The following is a 22,615-nucleotide window of genomic DNA, read 5'->3' as shown; positions in this document are numbered from 1 at the left end:
TGTAAATATTCATTTTATTGCAATAATAGCAGAGCAAATTAGTCCAGGAAACCAACCTACTGCTGTATATAATCTTAATTTGAACACTGGAAAAGGTAAGAAAATAATGCGAGAAAAATATAATAATAATAATAACCCATCATAACTTAGGCAGAATTATGGCATTACCAATTCAAGCAACTATGAAAAAAAAAAATCAAGGTGCAGGTGTCTGTAATTTATACAACCCAAGGACTGCTTGCCATCATAAAAACATTGCTTCCGACAAGCCTTGAAATAGAAACGAGAGTCAACATTGACATTACAGTCTAACAACCCACTCGAGAAGATCAGCTTGTGCTTTTGTTAACCACTGAAACATCCCACACAGCATGACAACAATGCTCCTACTCCAAACTACAATGACACTTTCCAGCAGACATTTTCAGACAATAACTGGGAGGGGGGGGGGAAATACTGAGAAAATGAGCACCGAAAGCAAGCTTGGTAATGAAAAAGAAATTGCCGTTTGCCCAGTACATAGATTGGTCCAGCTCCGAAGAAGACAGTGTAAACAAAATAGGAGTAAACTTGGTGAACACATTACTTTTAAGTACACTTTCATTGCAAATAAAAAAGAATGACACGACAAGTATATTGCTCCAAAGATATACACAGATATAAAAACACACACAGAGGCCCTCCTAGTAACTACCAAACACAATTGGTGGTTTAATTGGACTAATGACTAAGTAGTCTTCAATCTTCCCACTCACACGCATCATGACACCGAGACTACTGGAATATCACATCAGGCTTCATACAAGACCGTCATGTAGGCACAATTTTGATGGTGAAAGTGCATAGAAGCAAAATGTTCTCTTCCAATGCTGTCATCACAACATCATCTCAACGTCTCATCGTTACATGACACATGCATGCTACCTAAATCCCACTTTAAATCAATGAGACAATAGCTCGATCAATCCCTGTTGCTGATTTAACTATCCCTACCTTTATAAATAAGCATCTCATTTGAAACCCGCATTGTATAAAAACAAACCCTCTATTATAGACATAATGCAAATAAATACAGCACTTAATATTAAATCATCTCTTTGGAAAGAAAGGCTTAAACTGACTCTGTTGGGAAAAGATGAACCAGTTGGTTGAGAGGAAAAAAGGTTGGATGGTGGGAAGGGCATTAGTAGATCTCCACAATGGCTTGCCACCAGCAATAAGGTGTCGTTCTGCATGAAAGTTAACCGGAGTCACGTCTGCTTGCTTGTTTGCGCTCCTCATCCTCGGCTGACAGCTTTGAAGGTTTCCCCTCACTCCAGCTTGGACATCTCATACTTGGTCGCCATGATTTCCTGCAACAGTGATAAAAGTAGTGTAAGCTGTCGTCCATATTTCATGTTTGAACTCTGTAATTAATTCCTGATTTATTTATTATAGCACAAAAAATGTCAAGATTTTAAAAGTTACCTCATCAGAGTCAAGCAAGACTGGAAGCGCTCTGAAAAAGGCAAAACAACAGATTGAGTCTTGCTCAACTTATTACATCTCACTGATTCAAAAGCAAATAATTATCCATGTTGAATGGCTTACACATCAGTGAGAGAGCTCGGAATGTTTTCCTCAACCCACTTTAAGTCTTCTTCCTGCATGGACACAAAAAGAGAGTAAACACTGCCGCCTGTAGGAAACCGCTCATGACTACAGTTAAAACAATTCCACGCATATCACTGACCAGGTTTGTTTCTGGAGATTTTACTGCCCCATTTGTCTCGTTTTTTGTGGATCTCTGTTTCATGCCAGCTGGGGAAGGAAAAAGACGTTAAGTGAGGAGAAAAGCCTGTACATGACATGATTAAACCAAGCTCAGTTACGTTATAGTACCAATGTTTGCAGAGGCAATAAATTCCTCAATTTCCTCATCATCTGAGTCGTCCATGAGAGGTGTGAAGGCGTATCTGTGGGAATTGACATTCAATGAGGAAAGAAAAAGTGGCGGAAACTGGGTAGAGCGGTGCTGTCTAAGAACTTGCCTTTGGTTGTTTGCAGACGGTCTCCATAGGAACATTATGACAAGTAGAATGAGGGAGAACAAAAACCTCCAGAAAGCGTCTTCCACCCACAGTTCGATCCAATCCTGAGCACAAATTAATTTGATGTAAAAGAAAAAGTATTTAAAATATTATTACCTATGCCAAGCATACTCACCGACTGGCAATCTGCTAGACGGAATTTCTTTGCCGTCCAACCCATGAAAATGATAGAAGCTGAAGGACAGACCGAGGGTGGAAAATAAGAACATGTAACACATGCACATTGACAAGCCTTGTGTATTGGACTCACCAATGACTGCAAATATGAGCGTGTTTGTGAAGTGCCTGTAGAGGGACAACTTGACCGGGTTTTTTCTCAGCTTCAGAGTCTTGATGGTTTGAGCCAGGCTGACAAATATGTAACTGGCAGTCGAGGGAAACGCACAACTCAACTAAAATGAACCATGCTTTGCATGAAATAAACATACAAACATTTTGCGGGCAGTTTCAAATGTTGTAGATAATGATATACATTTTTGTTTTTTTAACCACCTCAATTATAAAGACACTGTATAACTATATTGTATTTTTTTTCTTCATTTTAACTGTTCTGCTTTCATCAACCCCAAGTTTGAAATAATTATTGGAATTAACACACCACTATTTTTCCCTCTCCATACTTCCCTTTGTTATGCAGTGCAGTTCTACAACCACAATAATAAACACAATGTAAATGAATACCCCTTTGACAGTGCCGATTCAAATTGAGTAATACCTTTGTAAATGCAGAGTTCTTGATGCAGATCTGATATGATCAGATATGTGCACCCACTAGTTTAAACATAGTATTCAGATTAATATTGCATTTGTGGAATATGAAATAGGCAGTCAAATTCACCCATTTTTATCCATCTCAGGTGGCGGCCATTTTGTCATTTGCGGTTGACCGAAAACGACAGCTTGCTAACATTACATGACCAAGACAAGAAAACAGGTGAGTTGTGACGGTCGTTACCTGAGTCTTTTTGCACCATGATGTCATTTTCAGTCAATAGCAAGTGGCAAAATGGTCGCCCTCTTGTTTTTTTCCTGCTTTTTTTTTTTATACTTCACAAATGCAATATTAATCTAATTAACTAATGATTAGACTAGTGTAAGAACATAGAACATAATATTGGGGGCGGGTCCTTGACTTCCTCTTTAAGCATTTGAATGTGTTTTGCACCTCTGTGCCAAGGTTGTGGTCAGTGAGTGTATAGCGGCATGCGGAAGCTATCTAAAGGTAGCAGAAAAATGCATGCAAATCATTTAGACCAAGAGATGTCATTAGTGGCAACAAGGCACAATAAATGTATGATTCAATTACAATTTTAGAGAGCGCAATGGCTTGTAATACAATATTTGTTATTTGTTTGTATGTTTTATTGAGACAAACAATCGTACATATGCTACTCTTGGTCTAAAGTGTTTTGAAAGCCAGGGAGACAGAGCGGAAAGAACATGTGCATAGAAGGATATCCACCAGCATAGAGAGGAGTCAAGCAGAGCCAAGGGAATATTGGCCAGCAGGGCCAAGTCAGAGTCTTTTGCCTGGAAAGAAGGACAGAACGGGACAATCACACGTGGACACAAGGATGAGGAGTAAACGGAACCGTTCACAGAAGTACATGAAGGGAAAAAGGTAACCCGACGAGCCACTAGGCCGCTGCAACGATAGATTAGCAGAGTTGAGTTGACTTTTCTTAGAATAAAACATTTAAAGGATATGAACCAGATGATGAAGGAGTCTAAAACAGCCAGAACAATTGCTGTAATGAGAGCTGGCCCATTGTCTTGACCCTTAAATGCATTAACAAATAAGCATACAGTACATTTGGATTTACATGGTGTTACCTGAAGTGATCGTTGCCATGTGTATTGATTATTATTATTATTATATTAGAGGGGGAAAGTCTCACCCCAGTTATCCTCAGCACACCTTCAATGGTAGCAAAGACAAAGTAGAGAACTCCGAGACCGACCACTCGGTGCATTACTGTCCCCAATCGAGGCCTGTGAGGGCAAATTACACTATTTATAAAAAAACACTTGCTCATTTGAAATCAGTAGCACTGTGTACAGTGTACATACTTAACGATGCCATAGCCGAGGCTGACAATGATGACGAGCAAGCGAGCTAAAGTTCTCTTGAGGGCCGAGACCAGCTCGGCAAAAATCAGCAGGCCTGGAGCTGAAGCACCGGAAAAAAAAGATCATTACCGACAATAAGTGGGAAATGTTTACCTTTCAATTAAGAACGTCAACAGACACTCACAAGCAGATCCAACAGTGTTGGTGTTTTCATATTCAGCGCAGAAGACCGCCTTCTCCACCATCCCCAGGAAGATGACCCCTGCGATCCAAAACTGGATTCTCAATATATCTTTCCAGTAGCAGGCAGCCCAGACTAACCACAACAGGGCGAACAGGATGTACACCACGCACATGACCATGTAGAACTGTCAACAAATTACAGCAAGAATGTGTGGTAAGCAACAAAGTAATCATAACTGCAAAATGATGTCTACTTACAATCATGAGAGGATATTCTGTGATGGAAATGTAGCCATGCTTGCCTTTCATCACCACATTTACTGAAAAGAGATTTTTACTTTTTTTTAATGATGACATCAGCATTAGGTGAGGAAAAAAATGACTATGATATCAAATTTTCACAGACAGTTAAAACATTTTTTTTTACATTTGTTTCCAAAAGTTTAGCAATTGTAATCATTTAGATGAATCATTTTTATCCCCTCAGTGGTATCACCTTTACAACTGCGATATTATTTTTTGAGGGTTTGGGGCTATTATTGCTAAATAAGGTAAAAAAATAAAATAAAATCCTCACTAGTTAAATTCCAGTTAGCATCTTTTTGATCGGGCACAATCTTCACCACAAGTAAGTAAGGACCATCCTTCCATGTGGAGACTATGACATTATTTTTGACCATCGTACTCCTGTTTGTCACTGTGCCACCTTCGTGCTCCTCAGTAAGCCATATGATGTCTCTTTGATCCTGCAGCGTTGCAAAAATAATACACAGATTACAACAGCATGAAACCCGCTACCAAATACGTACGGAAGACTTCACAATTCTACTAACCAATTCTTGTCCCTCAACTGGAGGACTGACAGCTCGCGGCTGTGCCTTGGTTTTCTGGAGGAGGTGAGATCACAAGATATTTGCAACTATGTGACTGACTGTGCTGAGGAAGAGTAGGTTAATGTATTAAAAACTTACTTTTAACATTGGAAAAGAATGCAGCTCGCTGTTACACGTTATAGGTTTGTGTTTGTGTTCGATGTACTCTCCTTTTATGAGGGGATTCGGATCAAGGCTCTGCCCACGACTCAGCGGTGTTCGCTCGTACATTTCCTACACAGAATAAGAACAATTTATCTTGTCATTAAGCAAGGACACCATCTATGAGTATTTAAATACAGTCATACTTACATCAATATTATTGAAATCATTGTGGCAGGGGTAGTATTTCAAATACCACAGAATGGTGAATGTTATCTCTTCAGGGCAGCCAAATGACACAACTGGCAAAGTTAAACAAACAAGCAAGGGTAAACATAAAATGGGAGTGTGATAATTGGGAAAACCTCAAGACTGCCATTTTTTGATGTCTTACCTTTCAATTCAATATTAGTGTCTTTGAACATGGACTTTCTTAATAGTAGCGGTCTTGAGGTCTGATGAAGAGAAAATTACTTTCATACATAAAGGATGACATTCTTACCATTGGCAAGAGAGTTTAACAGACTTGTGGGTGAAATTTCAGGATGAACCTCAAATGCAATTAATAGTGTATCATGTGTTTGACAAATCATTGCTAAGGTATGACGGTTAGTCACAGGTCCAAACTTTCACATTTCATAATTCTACATGATTGTTTGTAGGGCTGATTTATATACTATGTAGATTTCTCATAAAAGACGATCTGATACGTATCTCAATACATGGAGGTGTGATATGATCCAAGGATGCAACGATTTTAAAATGTAACAATTTGATTCGGTTATTCAGTTCTTTTGTTACACCATTTATGTGTACACTACACACACCCAAAATCGGAAATGAATCACGTTACGTCAGCCGGGACGGTTCTTATAAAGTAAAACTAGTTAATTACATAATTAATTAATTAATTAAATAAATAAACAAACTCATCATAAAACTGTCTATTTAAATATATATATATATTTTTTTTTTGCATGACTTGCTAGACAGGTCACCCTTCCCAGGTTAATAATACAGTCTTCAACACCAGAGACTGCGGGTGACATGAACGTCTCTGCATTATTTTTAATTATTGATTATCTATCTTAAGTGCAAATGACTGATCTGTAAACGAAACACCATACACTTCTCGCCTAATGGTATTGGCATCGAAGAAAGTGGCTAATGTAAACATGAAAGTTTCTCCAACCCAAGGGTTTAAAAATATATTAAAAAATACAGTACACTGACATACCTATCTGGAGTTAGCTAGCCAACCACGAAAACATAATTTATCTTTCACGACTACAACAGCTAGTTATATGTCCCACGACATATACATACTAACCAAAATAAGACCAAGATTGTAAATTATTTGTGTATCTGTAAATATTCGTGGAAGGTTAACCACCGAACATCAGTCTTAGTTGACAGCAAGCTAGCATCACACGGCTAACACAGCTAGTGTTGAGCCGGTTACTTGTGATTCTTTACTTACACTTAAAGCGGTAATTTTCCATAATCCCGTCTCTGGAGCAGCAGCGACTAGTTCTATAGTAACGAGTGAGAGTATATAAAGAAGTGTCCATGTACAGAAACCATCCTTGGTCAAAAATCTCCACGAACTCATTGGAGCAGCTGCCATGTTGTCGACATGCGTGAACACTTCCCCTGCCTGAGGCGTCCTGAACGCACCATCCAATAAATACATAGTAAGGAATAAATAGCTAAAATTCAGTAATGGGACACAATGTTCATCAGTTTGAGCATTAAATATCTTGTCTTTGTAGTGTATTCAATTAAATATAGGTTAAAGAGCATTTGGAAGTCATTGTATTTTGTTATTTACATTTTATACGACCTCCCAATGTCATTGGAATATTTTCACCTCTAAGAGCACTTTAAAAGTGTTTAATGATCAGAGGAAAAGTAGTCTTGAAATACTCTATAAATTATTTATTCTTACATCATACAATATGCATTTATGTTCATTAATCCATTACAATATTCAACATATTTTCAACAACAACAAAACACTATAGTAAACCATTTCACAGTCTAGTGAATTCCAAGTTTATGTGCAAACATGTTTTTAGGTTGACATCAACACTGACATATAAAAGCAAGCTGACCAAACTATAATTTGCTTATGAAACAAAATTCACTACGGGTGCTTCCAGTGCAACATAGCAAAAATGTTTAGTAACAATACAATACAATACAATACAATACAACACCTTAAAACTTCTTGATACCAAATTTTACAGCAGGCGAGAAATATCAGTGGAGTTGTGATCTGTCCGTGTACCATCAGTAACAATGTTGCTATCTGAGCGACTTGACGAATCACTCGACAAAAGAGGAGTGTCCAGTGTTACAGATCTCAGTGAAGTATCTGGGGAGATGACCACCACATAACGACCATCGTCATCCTCATCCGCCATGCTCTCGTGAACGTCTGCAGTCACTATCGAATTTTCAGCTTCCTGGTGGCTACAGGAAGGTGAGGAGCTTAACACAGGATGTTCTGTGGCCTCTCCATCAGGGCTCTCGTCCTGGAAGCTGGTGTTGATGTAGATGATGTCCTCTTTGCTAAAAGACTCTGGAAACCTTTCGGTGATTTTATCCAGCATTTCTCGCAGTTGGGAAAAAAGGGGTCTGTCCAGAGGATCGGCCCTCCAACAGCTATACATGATCTCATACCTAGTCACAATGACATAACTTTTAGACGAAACAACAAGAACAGGACTGATTTCAAGTCAGAATTAGTGAAATGAGCAGAAAACACTCACAGGTCATCCAAACAGTCTGTTGGCTGCTTCAGTCTGTGTCCTTCAAGGAGGTAGTCATAAATCTCATGGTTCTGAACGCCGGGATATGGTGTCATCCCGCGTGTAGCGATCTCCCACATGGTTACACCGAATGCCCACTGTGGGTTAAAACGGAATATACAGTTTAGATTTTATTTGTAGATGAACAATACCAACGGAAGAATTGAGATTCAGTGGTGACTTAGGAGTTTTAGTCAAGCTTGAGCATTTGCTTTAAGAGTTGGTGTTGATTCCAAATTAGAATTGAGACATTCTTGTGATCTTGTTAACATTTGATGGCGTGTACCAAACCATATAGTGTAACTTAAGTTCCCAAGTGACCATTAATGTATTTCAAAAACCTTTTTCATATAATAAAAAAAAAAAAACTCTAAAGATGGTTGCATCATCTATTGACAGGATGAAAAGAATAGAGAGAAAAGGAGAGTGCGATGGACAATGTCTTGAAATTATACTTTACAGCAAGGCTCACCAACATGGTACCCATGGGCCCCATGAGTAGCCGCGGGTCTGTTTCAAAAATAGATCACCATTGATGGGACATTGCGATTTCCTAGGAATCTTGTAGTAATCATTTGAAAATGTAAACACTTGCAGAGAGCTGGAGAAATTAAGTGTTGCAAATGGATATGTATATTTCCTACCTTCTTAAATCATTACCAAAATCAATATATTTACTTTGATGAATGCCAATTATTATTATTATTATTATTATTATTATTATTATTAAGGTATTTGAACAAATGTGTTATTTCAGAAATGTGTATCAAGCTGGTAACCCTTCAACATTAATCAGTACAAAAAGTACTGGGTTACTTACCACATCACTTTTGACAGTAAATACTCTGTCCGCCAGACTTTCAACGGCTATCCATTTGACAGGCATTTTGGCGATTCTGCCCTGCCTGTAATAATCTCCACTGTAGATCTTCTTGGATAATCCGAAGTCGGCTACACATACCGTCATGTCATCTCGCAGCCTGAAGGGGAAAACCCCAGCACAAAAGAACAACACATGATGATGGTAAGTAAATATTTGACATATTATGTATTGTATCATGATAACACAAGTACCACAGCCACACCAATAACTCACATGCAGTTGCGAGCGGCCAGGTCGCGATGAAGAAAGTTCCGACCGCTGAGATATTCCATACCAGAGGCAATGTCCACCATGAACTTCAGGAGTGTCTGTGTTGGTAAAAACTGCGGAATAACAAGCAAGATAGCAGATTTTGCATGGTGAGAAGTGCTCATATTATTCCACGATTCTATTTGTTTGTCAGATTCCTTACTAAGGGATTCTCTCCAAGGCGTGAGCGCAGCAGGAAGGTGTGTAGATCTCCGTATTTCATAAAGGGCAGGATGACCATAGGCTTGGGGAAGTGTCCGGAGCCCATTTCCAGGCACACACCTATAGAGGGTGATTATTTCCCACACAAGGACATTATAATAAGCAAAACGGTAATGTGTTTTTTACAATACACCAAAGGTGCAATGTAGATGTCCTAACCGAGCAGTCTGATGACATTAGGATGGTGGAAATCTTTCATACAGGCTGCCTCATTCAGGAACTCCTCAATTTCTCTCTGGGAAAAGCTATCCACTGTTTCAAAAAGATGAAAAAAATTACTTCATTCAAATTATACCAAAATTTCTGTAAAAAAAAAAAAGACTTGCATTTCATTGTCTTCACAGCAACTTTTTCCGATGTCCCATCTGGTTGCTTTAAATGACCCTCCACTACTGAGCCAAATTCACCTAATAGGGGAAAAAACTCTTAAATTCAGTCTATAATAAATATACATTTTTGATGTGATTGTTTTCCCCTCCTTTCACCTTCTCCAAGAACCTTTCCTATGGATAGCAAGTTCCTCATGATCATCACATCCTGCAGTTTGGCATGGAGTTCGTCACTGACGCCGATGTTTACAACTGCAGACAAAGTTAAGTATGTTTAGATGGATCATTTTAGATTTAAAAAATTCTAATATCAAAAGTCAATGAAATCACTTAAATGTATTTTAATGTAAATTTGCCCATTAATTTAAATTTAGGACTGCTGCACCGATAATATAGCAGTCCACAAAGATATATACTTTTTTTTTTTATGAGACAATTTGTAAACATACGCGTTATTCCAACAGCAGGGCGGTTGTAGGATCTCTGAGGTTTGTACTGGACGATTGGCTGTTGCTTTTGTCCACTTCCCAACAACCGCCTGCAGGGAGAGACAGTGAGAAACAAAAGCACATGAGAACTAAATCATTGCGCACACTTAGGTCATTATGCTGTTGTAGCCCTATGAACACAGAGATTCAGTACAATAGACAGTCAAAGCATGGAAGCTCTTTGAGCTTTTTCCGGGGGTCAGCTGCTGTTTTCCTGAATGTGTGTGGTGACAAAATCCTATCTGCATCCTGAGAGGCAAGACTGACTCACTGACTTCTAGAATGTTCAGCTACTTGTTGTGAACGTTTGCAAACCTGGAGCTGCAGTTACTCTCAGTTCAGGTGCAAAGGGTAGTGATAAAGAGGAAACGAAGACACTTTATGACCAGGAAGCGTCACGTTTTTGCAAGTCTCATGACTCAGCTCGCCTTGTAAGCTACTGACCAGAATCATTTTACAAGACAGAGAGGCAAAGCAAAGCCATTTCCAAGATAGGGTCATCAACTTTAGAGAAAGGTTCTTGATTAGATCAACTTTTGAGTCTAGAAATTTCAGCATACCCAAGACAAGAGTCAGATGTCCTGTTGTGTACACAGATAGCCATCCAGAGGACAAGCATCAAAAGACAGATTCCACACACCACACCCAGAACAACACTGACAGAATCTGGAATCTTGGTGCCGGGGCTTGAGGACGGTGATGGACCTGATTCTAAAATAGAGACATTTCAAAAATACTTAGCAATTTTGAATCCAATTTCAAGTAATTCCGTACATTAATCATACAACAGTCATATTAGGGAGGAATGTGTTAAAAGCATTGCATGAATAGGCCAAACAGAACTCAATTTGGGGAAAATGGTCAACCTGCCATTTGTCCAAATTTAGAATCAGATTTTTATAGGAAGTAATGACCCTTTAATTAATCAAAACCGTTGTTATCTTTACAGGTGACAAGTACCATTTTAACATTGTTAAAGGTCATACAAGTGTACAAAGAAAGCTAAATGGAAACTATTCACCCTGTGATAACACGTGACAAACATGTAACAAACACTAATCAAGAAGAGATATATAGATTATAAACTAGGGCCATTTAATCATTAAAAAAATATATATATATTAAGCCTTTCTGTAATAATAAAAATAATAATAATAATAATAAATCGACTGAAGTTTTGCCTATTAAATGCGTATGTGTATGTAAATTACGACCTAAGTCTAAGACTAAATGTATCCGTTCATGCTTCTTTTTTTTGCATGCACACTTTAAATTTCCTCTCCATTGTAAATTCAACAAATACTGAAGGACATTTTATAGTAAAATGATGAAATGTTCTGAATGTAATTCATATCTTTGTTGTTGTGTTAAGGGACCAAAAAGTTGTATTATTCATTACATATTGTTTAAAATTATCACCCAATTATTCAATTATCAGATTTTTTTCCCCTACTAAATATTAGAAATGGCAATGGCCTTAAAAAAATTATAATTCCATATCAGTCGGGCCCTTTTATTGTGTCAATGGTGGACATTGTGACAAACATACAGAGAGAAATTACTACTAGTGCTTGGGAGGTGTGTCTCACTTCACATATAGAATATATGGCTGAATTTTACTCCCAGTTTCCCAGTCCAGTTTCTAAGCCCATTCCATTCCTAATTTTATTCCCAGTTTGGCCTCTGAAGATTTTTCTTATTTTTAGAGCTGTTATTCCCAACCACTATGCTGTGTGAAATCTTAATTTGTGCTGCAGAAAGTTTAACTGTTGTGAAAATGATCTATTTACAACAAATAATGTGTCTTTGTTTACCTAGCTATACCAGTGATGTATAGTGGCATGCAGGCCGAAATGCTCTTCTGCTAGATGGCAAACGGTACTATATCTTCCACCGTCATTTATTTATTTATTTTTGTTTTACTTCTCATTTATGCACAAAACATTTTTGGGCAGTTCATCAAGTAAAAGGAACTAAATCACGAGAGTAACTTACTGTCTTCTGGCACAAACAACCAGACTCGTGGGCTGACCATCCCGCTGCCAGCACGTGTGCATGCAGCCACCTCCACACTGTATGTGGTGTTGAAATCGTGCAGCGCCACGAAGGCCGTGTTGGTGTAACTGTGGATCTGAACAAGATCATGACATGATTAATGATGCCACAATCACGTTATAATTTGTTTAGCAGTTATCTTTGAGAGTTTAATCATTAAATGATTAGAGATAAGAAACGGGATAAAATTAGTTCACAGGTTTAATGGTTCCGTAAGGAAAGTCGCAAATATAATGTAAAAGTGAGGAACACCCTCATTTACTGGACGAAACCTCATCATCTCTTCCAAAATAACCACTCCCAAAAAAAAAAAAAATGCACTGGTTACCAGCAATAATGTCCTGAAAAAAGGAAACTTTTTTGACCTGCTGCAACGGGGGTGACCATGTGACAGATATAGCCCTGTATTTCACAACAGTGCATGGTAGCATCTGCGGTTCCTCTGTGCTCCCAAAATGCTGACTGTCCGACAGTCAACGCAGAACCCATGATTCACACGATCTGTCGCGTCTGTGCCATCAAGCTGAGCATGTGCTTACGACACTAACAAAGTGTGGTATACATTCATACGCACGCATTTCCAGTAAGCGCTGATGTCGGAAAGCTTTTGTATACTATGTACTGTTGTGACGTCAGTAACAATGGACAACACAAAGGACATTTAAGCCTATTATACACATCCTGTTGTATTCATATTCCATTGACTCTGAGGTGACTCACAGCCACATGCCAAATTAAGAAAAACATTGACATTTTTTTTTCCCCAGACCCGCTTCCTTTACTTCCACGGAGACAGGAAGACCAAGAAATATACCATTGTCTTTGAAAGCACTATTGCAGTGCCACAAATGATGAACCCATAGCGGAAAAAATTTATCACTTATAAAAAGTTAATAACTGCTAATACTAACAGTTTATAACATTGCTTGCATTCTTTCTTTACACTCTTCCTTAACTTGTTGACACAGATAAATTAGCTGACCTCTGGCTCAGACGCATTGTCTTCATATTAGTCATTCTTGGTCATTTTGTTAGTAAGAGTAACTTTTGCTGTTATGTAAGGACGGGATATTTAGTGAAAATGCGCAATGTGGTGTTATTTGAGTAGTGGACACGCATAAATATTTTTTTATACATACATATTTTTTGCATACACAAATCCATTCACTATGTGTAGTGTACAACTAGTAGGAGTGAGCTTGCTCGATTATACAGAAAGTTAACATTTAATCAATTAGTAGTTGGTTATTTCACTCATAGTTATGTAAAAATTACTTTAATGGGACATTTTGAATGTTTTGAACAGAATAATACTGCCCAGCAGAGTTGACAAAGCATAAGCCTGTATGGATGTACCTGTACCTCACTTTCCCATAGTTGACGTCTTTAATCCGAAAAAGTAGGGATGGGTGAGTACCGATACCAAGTGTTGGTATCAGGTTGACACCAGGCTTTACTTCAAGGTATCATTACTCCCGACAGAAGCCGATACGCATGTGGCCGTTTAACGATCAGAAATGAGAAGAATAGAAAACTGACATTAATTTAATAAAATTTTAAGCAAAATACTATATTGGGAATTTATTTTTATTTCTTTTAAATTATGTGTCATTGTTTTCGCTACTTGGGTCAATTTGACACAACTTTCGGGTTTGTTTTGCATAATAATAATAACCATTTAGTACAAAATAATCCAAAACTATTGGGTCATTTTGATACAAAATAGCGCAAAGTTGAGTTAAATTGGCCCAAATAACCCAATTTTTTTAACCAAAATTGGGTTATTTTTGACCCAGCAGTTTCAAGGTGTACTAGTGGTATCGGAACTTGGTATCGGTGACTATTCAAGAGTTGAGTACTCCTCGTACTGGTATGAGTCCAAAAAAAGTAGTATCAAACATCTTATACAGAATCACTTACTCACCTTGTTCACTTGAGCCCCGTGGCGGACAATAACATCATAGCCTTGCAGGATGCCGTTTATCTTATCATCCGGTGGAGGCTTCCACCGGATCACCAGCCACGTTTCATTCAGCTGCACGGTGACGTTTCGAGGATAAACTGATGGCACTGGGAATATTGGATAACAGAGGGATTATTGTGTTACTGTATATTGCAACAAGCATAATAGCTTTATGGGAGGAAAATCCAATTATATCAAGAATGTCCTGTTTAAATTTTGATAACAGTTTGGTATGTGGTCCTTTCCTGGCTAAAATAATCCCCACGGTGGCCCTTGAAGGGGAAACTCCACCCAGTAGGAACTCTTTCAGTCGGACCGCTCCTGTTTCCTACATGTCTCTTTAGGAAAACTGGAGGAACTTGACAGAGGGAAACCAGGTAGTACATTCCAGTCCCCACATGCTCCTTCTGCAGGTTATTTAAAACTGAAGAAATGCAACATGTTTCGGGAGTGGTAATATTAGCATCACTCGTCGTTATTAATTTTTTTATGTTGCTTCTGATGCTATCTAATCGTTCGAGGTAAATGGTCGTCAAAGTGTGATCCAAATTCAAAACTTGCTTCACGTGAATAGTGTCTTGAGATTTCTTTGTGGATCAAAAGAATAAAAATAAAATTACCATCTATTGTACCCTAATTATATCCTTCACGAAATGGCTGAGGGCGCCGATATTCACCTTTTACTGAAATTATATTTGCTACTAAATAGATGGGTGGCAGGAGTCGTCACACACCTCCCTCTGTTGTGTTGCTGTGGATCCAAGGTGAGACCGGAGAAGCCCCCACCTCATTGCTGCAGGAAACGCTCATGTTGTAAGACGTCATAGCTTGCAGCCCAGGGACCTCACACTGGAATGGCGGTACCGTGACATTGATGAACCTGGTTATCGTCACCTCCCCTATCCTGCGACTCACTTCTTTCAACTTGGATAGCACAGAAAACATGCAATGGTCTATCTGAGGGGCATTAAAACATCAATGAGCAGACATGAAACTCACCCTGATGTGGCACTTGGACAACGGAGAGAAGCCTTCATGTCCGGGCACCCAGCTTAGCTTCAATTTATTGGACTCCCTCGCAATCACAGTCACGTTAGAAACAGCCCTGGGAAGCACTACAAAACACAATGAAGTTAATTTTTAACATTGCTAAACGCACAATATAAAGGAAATTAAAAATATATCGGAAACTAAAAGCGCATTTTAATGTGGGGAAATGTCCCCTTTTTTTTTTTAACGCTGTACTAGAATAAATTGTAATAAAGTGTACATCCAATACAGTAGGTGGCAGTAGCGCTCTCATTGTCCTAGCGTGCACAAGGAGCATTAGCGCCCTAGCCGAAGTGTACTAAAGTCTGATATATCCGAGTTGGTTTTTCCCAGTTCCGACCTAAAAGCATTTAAGGCGAAAGTAAACAACCAAAATGGCGAATAGTGATAAATTGTTTTATATTTTGGGCCTCAAAACAGCAAACGTGTCTTTTCGCAATTTTGCTTCATTTATTGTTTTTATCTTATTTCATAAGCATTCCATACGGTTCAGTAGTTCACCGTATAATTTCATGCAGGGAGACCGCGGCAAACTGTCACGCATGTTGTGTTATGTGAAGTAATGTTGAATATTTATGAATGAAGAACACTACTCCCTAGGGGGGTCACACCATTTTGTAGGGGTACCCGAATGTCCAAAATATAAATGTAGTGCACTCAAAATTACCCACTAATATATATTAATTTATACATTAAATGTATAAATATTTGCCGATTCCCGGTGGAAGGAGTGAGACCGTAATAAAAAATAATTGAGAAGCATTGCATTAAAACTTTAGTAATAGTAACACGTCAACACATTTTCTACAACACTGCAATACACAAACATTCAAGGACAAGAGAGAAAAAAAGTTTTGACTCATTCAAGAGTTCCCCAAAACATTGGTTGTTGTTAAAACGTTTATTATCAGCATTTGTTGCATACCTTTAATGTTAATGTTTGCCTCTCTGGATGTACTGACCCCCTTCAAGTTGTAAGCTTCGCAGTTAAACTGAGTGTACTTGTTGACACCTGCAGTAGACACAATAAAAAGGAAGCGTTATGGTTAGTGTCAAGCTCAGCATGTGTTGAGGAAACATAAAATGCCAAATAACGCTAATCTTGACTACAACTATTTTCTTGGTTACAGACGAAAGATGGAACATGTCCGTCTCATCTCTTCTGGTGAGGTAAGAATGTGATCAACACATAAATTGACATACAAGAATTATGGATGAGTTGCTTCTTCATTATAATCAAATGTTTAAAAAAAAACATCACATATTTTCTTGGCTTTCTGTCTGTCAAAAGCCTCAAGCTTTGCTCTGTTACAAGATTATGGAACAAATGTCCCTTTTGTGCACTATTTCGGAAGCCAAGCTTAACCACAACACAGCCAGAAAAAGCACTGGATGTTTTGTTTATATTTTTAGGAGTATCATGAACTTCTCTGGAGCGCTAGTGTAAACAGTGCCACACTTTTTACACAAACACTAACTGCACCACATGTTTCTGCTTTTAACTTTAAATTACAGTGACTCTCTAAGTCTCATGTGCAATCAACTGAGGAGTTGCACAATTCAGTGAAGTATTTGGGAGAAATGTGCAAATGCCTTAGCAAATTTCTAGGCAAGTTGTAAAAGCGCCATGACTACGTGCCTCGCTCTTAAAGTGCTCAGCAAACAGATGCTGGAGGCAATGTGGGAAAGTGAGCAGGTTTAACTTGTGTCACAAATGGAGCAAGTCGTTCTTGTTAAATGTGGAGAAACAAAAAGGAAAATTTCAATCATGACTGGTTTTCGAGGAAGAGCGTATGACACCAAAATCTGTGCTTTGCAAGATTCGAAGAAACATTTTAACATGTAAATAGTTGGTTAAATTTCCTGATTTAATAAATGAGAAGTGTATTATGTTTCAGCATTAGTTTCATGAACTGATGCTCCACCTGACAATTATGGGAAACCAATTGATTTACCTAATATGGGTTTATGTGTGTCAAAAAATGTTTTGTAAGTACCGGTACATAAAGATCACGCATTTGTATTCTAATTTCACTGCAAATTAACTAAACAGCACAAGTAAGTTGATGATTAAGACGGAAACAACCAGTTTAGAGTAGCAATGGTATGCTGCGAGTAAAGTACAGTAGAAAGAAGTCTTGCAGCATAGACCTATGCAACCTATAATTTTGAGGTTTTTGTAAAGCTGCCTGAAACAGTAGGTTTCCATTTATAAAGTAAAGAACTGGCATTTTCCTGTTGCGTACTACCACATTTCAGTGAACCCAACTGGATCTTGCTTCATGTGAAGTAAACTACAGAATCATTTTATGATGCATTGTTGCCATGACTCGTACTCTCTTATTGATTAAAATTATAGCTCAGTTCAGTGAGCATCAATGGACTGATGGAGCATCTATTTTTGTTTGTTTGTTTTTAACCTATTTGGGTCTCTTTTTTTTTTTATCAGCCCTGTTTCCAAAATGAGCAGCCCTTTATAAGGGTGTGAGGAAGATATTGAGAAGAAACAAAAATAACATGCCAAGAACATTATGTGCACTGATACACACTCAAAGCAGTAGAACTCATTCGTGTTCTGATGGAGTGTCCGGCATTAATGAGTATAAACACTCAGTGGTATTAACAATGGCCTAAATAACACCAACGTCACTTAGAAAGTGACATTTTGAACTAATCAGATTGTCTTGTGATTTTAAAGGTACATTGATGACACTTGACATGAACCTTTAGAGGAAATGGGAGCACTTGCATAAAAGACAAGTGCAACGTGTGCACTATGCAGTGAAAGTATTGAGTTCTGGTAGCCTGCACCCTTCAGCCCCTCCCTACTTGGGCAGTGGGCTGTCCTGTGAAAGAGGTCTTTGTTTCCGGAGCCAACCCCCGAACAGAATGCCTGTATAACCCCCCCACTCCAACCCCTTCCTGCCCCCGGCCCTTGCACACACTGGACCAAAGCACAGCTCTGAACCTTTAACCCATTCCGCAACTGGCTGTGTTAACACACAGCAGGAGATAAGAGGTTATCCTTCTCATAGCAAATGCTTTTCAGCAAAGAGGCGCCATTGAATACGTCATATGAAATTCTTTGAGGATTTTCAGTAATTCTAAATATATATATATTTTGATCTTAAACTTGCTCCCACTCATGTTCTGAAATAGCTGTGTATTTTTACTTCTTTTTTTTTTTTAATCATATGTTACATTTTATTTTATTTTATCACGTCAACATGTTTACCTGAGAATTTCTTTAGGGGCGTTGAGCATTTTCTCAAGCAAAAATCTTAAAAAAATAAGAAAGGAAATAAAGGCCTCTTATAATAATATAATATATAAAAAACATGTGGTAACTAACACGTTTTTGGGGTTAGAAAATAATCATACAGAAGTGGCTGCTGTTAAATATTCTTTGACACTAACGATAGCCTCAATGACACCAAACGTGGTTAAAAAAAAAATCTCCTTGTATAAGCACAAGAATATGCTGAGGTAGCAAAGATGAAGCAGAATAGAAAGCACCAACAGACCAATGCAACCTGAGTACACACCAGCTCACTGTGTCTCCATCAAAAGTGGTATGTTTCTGCGGATGAAGACTAGAATTTCTCCAATGAGCTACTTCAGCGCTGGTCCAAGATTCGTACAGTTATGTGCACTCTAAAGGCATCAATAGTAGGCCTATCTCTCGTCTATCCTAAGCACAGACAACCTCTTTGGACTGGTTATTTGACTGTTAAAGCTCATAAAACATATCTGAAGGTAAAGTGTTGGAGTCTCAATATACTGTATTCTGATTTGTTTAGCCATCATAAGCTCTCAATGTTAACAAAATAAACATGTCTGCTCACCTTCTACTTTGTAAGTACTGGGCGATATATGGTAGTCACCATCAGGTATTCCATCACGCAGCCAGCGAATCTTAACCGGGTCTGGAGGTCCTATCGCCTCACATGTCAGCGTAAATGAAGTGTCCTTTGTTATGTTTTGATCTTCGGGTTGCTGGATGAACGTAGGAAGACCTACAAAGAAAATTCATGATTTTGATCAATGTGGAGCTCTAAACAAAACCCCAATGCCACTTGGGACTTACCTTCCACGCCGATGGTGATAGGTTGAGACTCCACCATCATGTTGCCGATGCTGAGCCTGCAGCGGTACTCGCCAGCGTCTGCCCTCTGTACCTGGGTAATGCTGTGACACATTTCAAGATGTCACCCTAGAAGCTCAACATTTCCATTCAAAGTCATATTTTAAGTAAAATGTAGTCTCAAAGCAGTATGGAAATCCAGAAAGAAATGCAGGTCCCAAACAAGCTCTCCTCTCACTCTCCCTAGTGTCAATTTTTCCAAGTGTTTTTTTTTTTGTTGCCTTTTGTATCCTTTTACATCAGTATGATAAGTGAAAGAGGAAAACAACGATAGAACACTTATCACTCGAGTCAAAGCAGCTTTCTTTTTCAAAATACAAGCCAGCCCCAACTTTGATTTGTGGTTAAAATCACGTCAAAAGCAATTCATATCAGACGGTGACTATACTTTCATTCTTCTTTTTTTTTTTTTAAAGTGACTTTCCTAATTTCACTTTATACTTTCATAACAATTAACTATGCTAATATGTTACTTCTTAAAATATTATAAGTAGTGCACAATGAGCAGTGTGCAGTATCTACATGTCTTTTCAAGGTAAAATATTTATTTGTATATTTTGAATAATTTTCCTAAATATTATAAACAAATTGAAGGTCTAGCAGCTTCCTAATTTTATTTATATATTTTTTAAAACAACAACTTTAGAGTAATCAGATTGGATGCCAGTCATGACTACTCAATCATTTGTTGTTCTGTCCATGATCTCATCTTTGAGTATGCAGAACAAAATCCAATATTTCTAAACAGATATGTTTGGAAAAGAAATACAATACTTCCCATCCCAAACTAGCTGGCTTTCTTTTCATTTCAGAGTGCACCATGAAAGCAGAAGGCTAAAAACAATTCCAGGGTCACATACCTGACAGTGGAAAGTAGTGTTGTTGCTCTGTCCGTGATGGTCTGCAGTTCATTGATCAGTACCTGCATGTTCGTAGCCAGATCCTGGCCGTTCTTCATCCACAAGATGGTGGGTTCCAACTGGGTGTCGGGAATATCAATGGAGCAGCTGAACTTGGCCTCGTGTCCTTCCGACAACTGGATGGAGTTTGTGGGGGTCTTAAAATGGAGCCGTTTTAGATCATCCGGACTGAGGTACATCTTTGAAGCATGGCCGAGCACAGCCAAGGGCTCAGAGGTCCTGACGAGCCGCTGGAGATGCTTGCTGGATTCTTGAGCTGTTTACAAAGTCACATTAGGTTGTAATGAAAGCATCATCATTGTATCAGGTTATGCTTGATTATGGTACTGTGACAGTATATTATGATTACTAATATTGCATTATTTTTTTTATAATACAACCTTGCCTACACCCACCCTTTTTTTTTTATAGACCCGAGAAAAACACATCTTAAGGTTGGGGGAATCAATGAAATACTTAGCCAACATTTATTTAGCACAAGGCTACACACTATTTATTTGGTTCAAACAGTGGAAAGTCAGATATGCTATTGATCCAGAGTCCAAGATCCAACACAGCAACTATTTGGATCCGAAATCTGCCCAAGACTGATTTTCATTAGTTTATCTAATGTAAACTCACATGTTTATAATTAATAATAATTAAAATAAAAAATATATTTAAATTTAAAAAAAAAAAAAAAAACTTTTTTAGAAGAATTAGCCTGGTGAGTGTTAAATTTTGATTTAACGAAATTATTTTAAATTATTATGACAATTAAAAAACACAATCTTTCACTTTCTCGTTCACTGCCACTGACAGCTGTATACGATACATACCAATACTGTATAGTAAATGGGAGGATTAGCAGTCAAATACAGTAATAAGAATGTGGTCAGTGTTCATTCTCACGAGTCAGCCAAAATGGGGGAAAAAATTGTCGGCAATGTATTACACAGAAACAATCAAGATTTTATGACATTAGTGAGATGAAGCGCAGGTAAATCCAACAAAGGAGAAGGTTTTGCTCTTTAGGACTTCAAAGTGCTCCTACAGGTTAGCACTTGGAAAAGCATTTAAATTGCTTTCGAAAAGCTGCTATTCTCGGATCGAGTAAAACCTGTTTGTGTACAAGCGTGAAATAAATAAAGGGCAATAAGCACATTACCGCTGCTGGAATTCCACACAGTCAGTGCCATGGTAGCGGTGGAGAGTATAAATCCAAACCAGCCGTTTGAAGTCCGCTTCTTTGCCATTTTTCCTATACACTTCTTACTTCTAGTCCAAGCAGGCGGAAAACTACCCACTTAATAATTATGCCAGCGAAGACTCAACTGCACGACGATTGACCTACATCATCACACCAGTAGAGCTTTGACGCAGTTTGTGTGGAGATTGAAGACTTGTTGATACCAAATCACGTTGGCCTCTGGCTAGAAAAAGTTTACTTATAGCGACGTCACAGGCGGGATACCATGGGGGCGGGACGGATAGGAGGAAAGAATGTAAATAGTGGAAAAAAAACAACAAAACAAACACAGATACCTTAAATATTTGGAAGGCCATTCCCATTTAAAAACGCAATATGGTATATATTTTTTTAAAATGTCAGGATTGTGCCCCCCTTTTTTTGTTGTTATTTTCAAGACATAATTAGGCGGCAGGCATGTTACTCTCAAGTTATTAAAAAGTGAACACATTTTGAGGTGATAAACCGTCACCGTGTGGTTGATTTTAGCTACTGCAGTATTAATTCTAATATCACATAAATAAATACATAAATAAATAACAGTACTGTACAGTACTACAACTATTCTCTTGTCACTTTTATGTGCCAATTACCACAAAAAGAAAATAAATAGAGAGAGAAATAGATTGTCTACAGACAATTCATTTGACTTTGTGCTTGGATTGTGTTTAACATGCGACCAGGTCACTCTTGGAAAAGAGATTATTAACCTCAATGAGTTTATTACCTGATTAAATAAAGGAAATGAAAAACATGCCTTGTCACCTGCGGGACTTTATATTTTTGGACTAGTGGATTCCAATTCAGCTGGAGGAACCTCTTAAGGATGAAACCTTATAGAACTGAGCGCAATTTTGAACTTCGTGTCAAAGGCTGTGCATTCAATACTGTATGTAACAAATATTCGAATCAAATTATATTAGTTTAAAAAAAATTAACGAACAAACTCATAAG

The 22,615-nt window shown here is 38.2% G+C and overlaps 2 protein-coding genes across 7 annotated transcripts; both read right to left on the bottom strand.

Moving 5' to 3' along the window:
* Positions 1 to 6,962, bottom strand: tmem87b (transmembrane protein 87B). 6 transcript variants are annotated; one of them, XM_077582228.1, is made up of 19 exons: positions 6,798 to 6,962; positions 5,712 to 5,772; positions 5,528 to 5,619; positions 5,315 to 5,449; positions 5,177 to 5,230; positions 4,921 to 5,089; positions 4,602 to 4,663; positions 4,345 to 4,528; positions 4,161 to 4,260; positions 3,989 to 4,082; positions 3,549 to 3,869; positions 2,341 to 2,449; positions 2,206 to 2,264; positions 2,031 to 2,134; positions 1,882 to 1,955; positions 1,733 to 1,800; positions 1,591 to 1,643; positions 1,468 to 1,498; positions 1 to 1,352 (listed from the first exon to the last, which is right to left on the bottom strand). In XM_077582228.1, exons 1-19 carry the CDS (start codon positions 6,942 to 6,944, stop codon positions 1,311 to 1,313), a joined length of 1,959 nt encoding a protein of 652 aa, XP_077438354.1. In that variant the 5' UTR covers positions 6,945 to 6,962; the 3' UTR covers positions 1 to 1,310. The 6 variants fall into 6 exon arrangements, with proteins under 6 accessions (XP_077438354.1, XP_077438355.1, XP_077438358.1 ...); XM_077582229.1 differs by having other exon boundaries at positions 2,341 to 2,453; positions 3,553 to 3,869; XM_077582232.1 differs by having other exon boundaries at positions 2,341 to 2,450; positions 3,799 to 3,869.
* Positions 6,963 to 7,240: 278 nt separating this feature from the next.
* Positions 7,241 to 21,849, bottom strand: mertka (c-mer proto-oncogene tyrosine kinase a). The gene is made up of 19 exons (XM_077581602.1): positions 21,581 to 21,849; positions 20,374 to 20,689; positions 19,457 to 19,557; positions 19,215 to 19,385; positions 16,295 to 16,381; positions 15,319 to 15,434; positions 15,054 to 15,243; positions 14,281 to 14,426; positions 12,297 to 12,432; positions 10,862 to 11,012; positions 10,263 to 10,351; positions 9,970 to 10,065; positions 9,811 to 9,891; positions 9,644 to 9,736; positions 9,426 to 9,544; positions 9,227 to 9,336; positions 8,951 to 9,110; positions 8,092 to 8,228; positions 7,241 to 8,002 (listed from the first exon to the last, which is right to left on the bottom strand). The coding sequence occupies exons 1-19, from the start codon at positions 21,666 to 21,668 to the stop codon at positions 7,561 to 7,563; spliced, it is 2,829 nt and encodes a 942-aa protein (XP_077437728.1). The 5' UTR covers positions 21,669 to 21,849; the 3' UTR covers positions 7,241 to 7,560.
* Between the last annotated feature and the right edge of the window lie 766 nt (positions 21,850 to 22,615).

The sequence above is a fragment of the Vanacampus margaritifer genome, chromosome 12, assembly GCF_051991255.1.
Source record: "Vanacampus margaritifer isolate UIUO_Vmar chromosome 12, RoL_Vmar_1.0, whole genome shotgun sequence".
Classification (NCBI taxonomy): Eukaryota; Metazoa; Chordata; class Actinopteri; order Syngnathiformes; family Syngnathidae; genus Vanacampus; species Vanacampus margaritifer.
The sequence above is the reverse complement of the archived record's forward strand: the minus strand, read 5'-3'. Positions and strand labels throughout refer to the sequence as shown.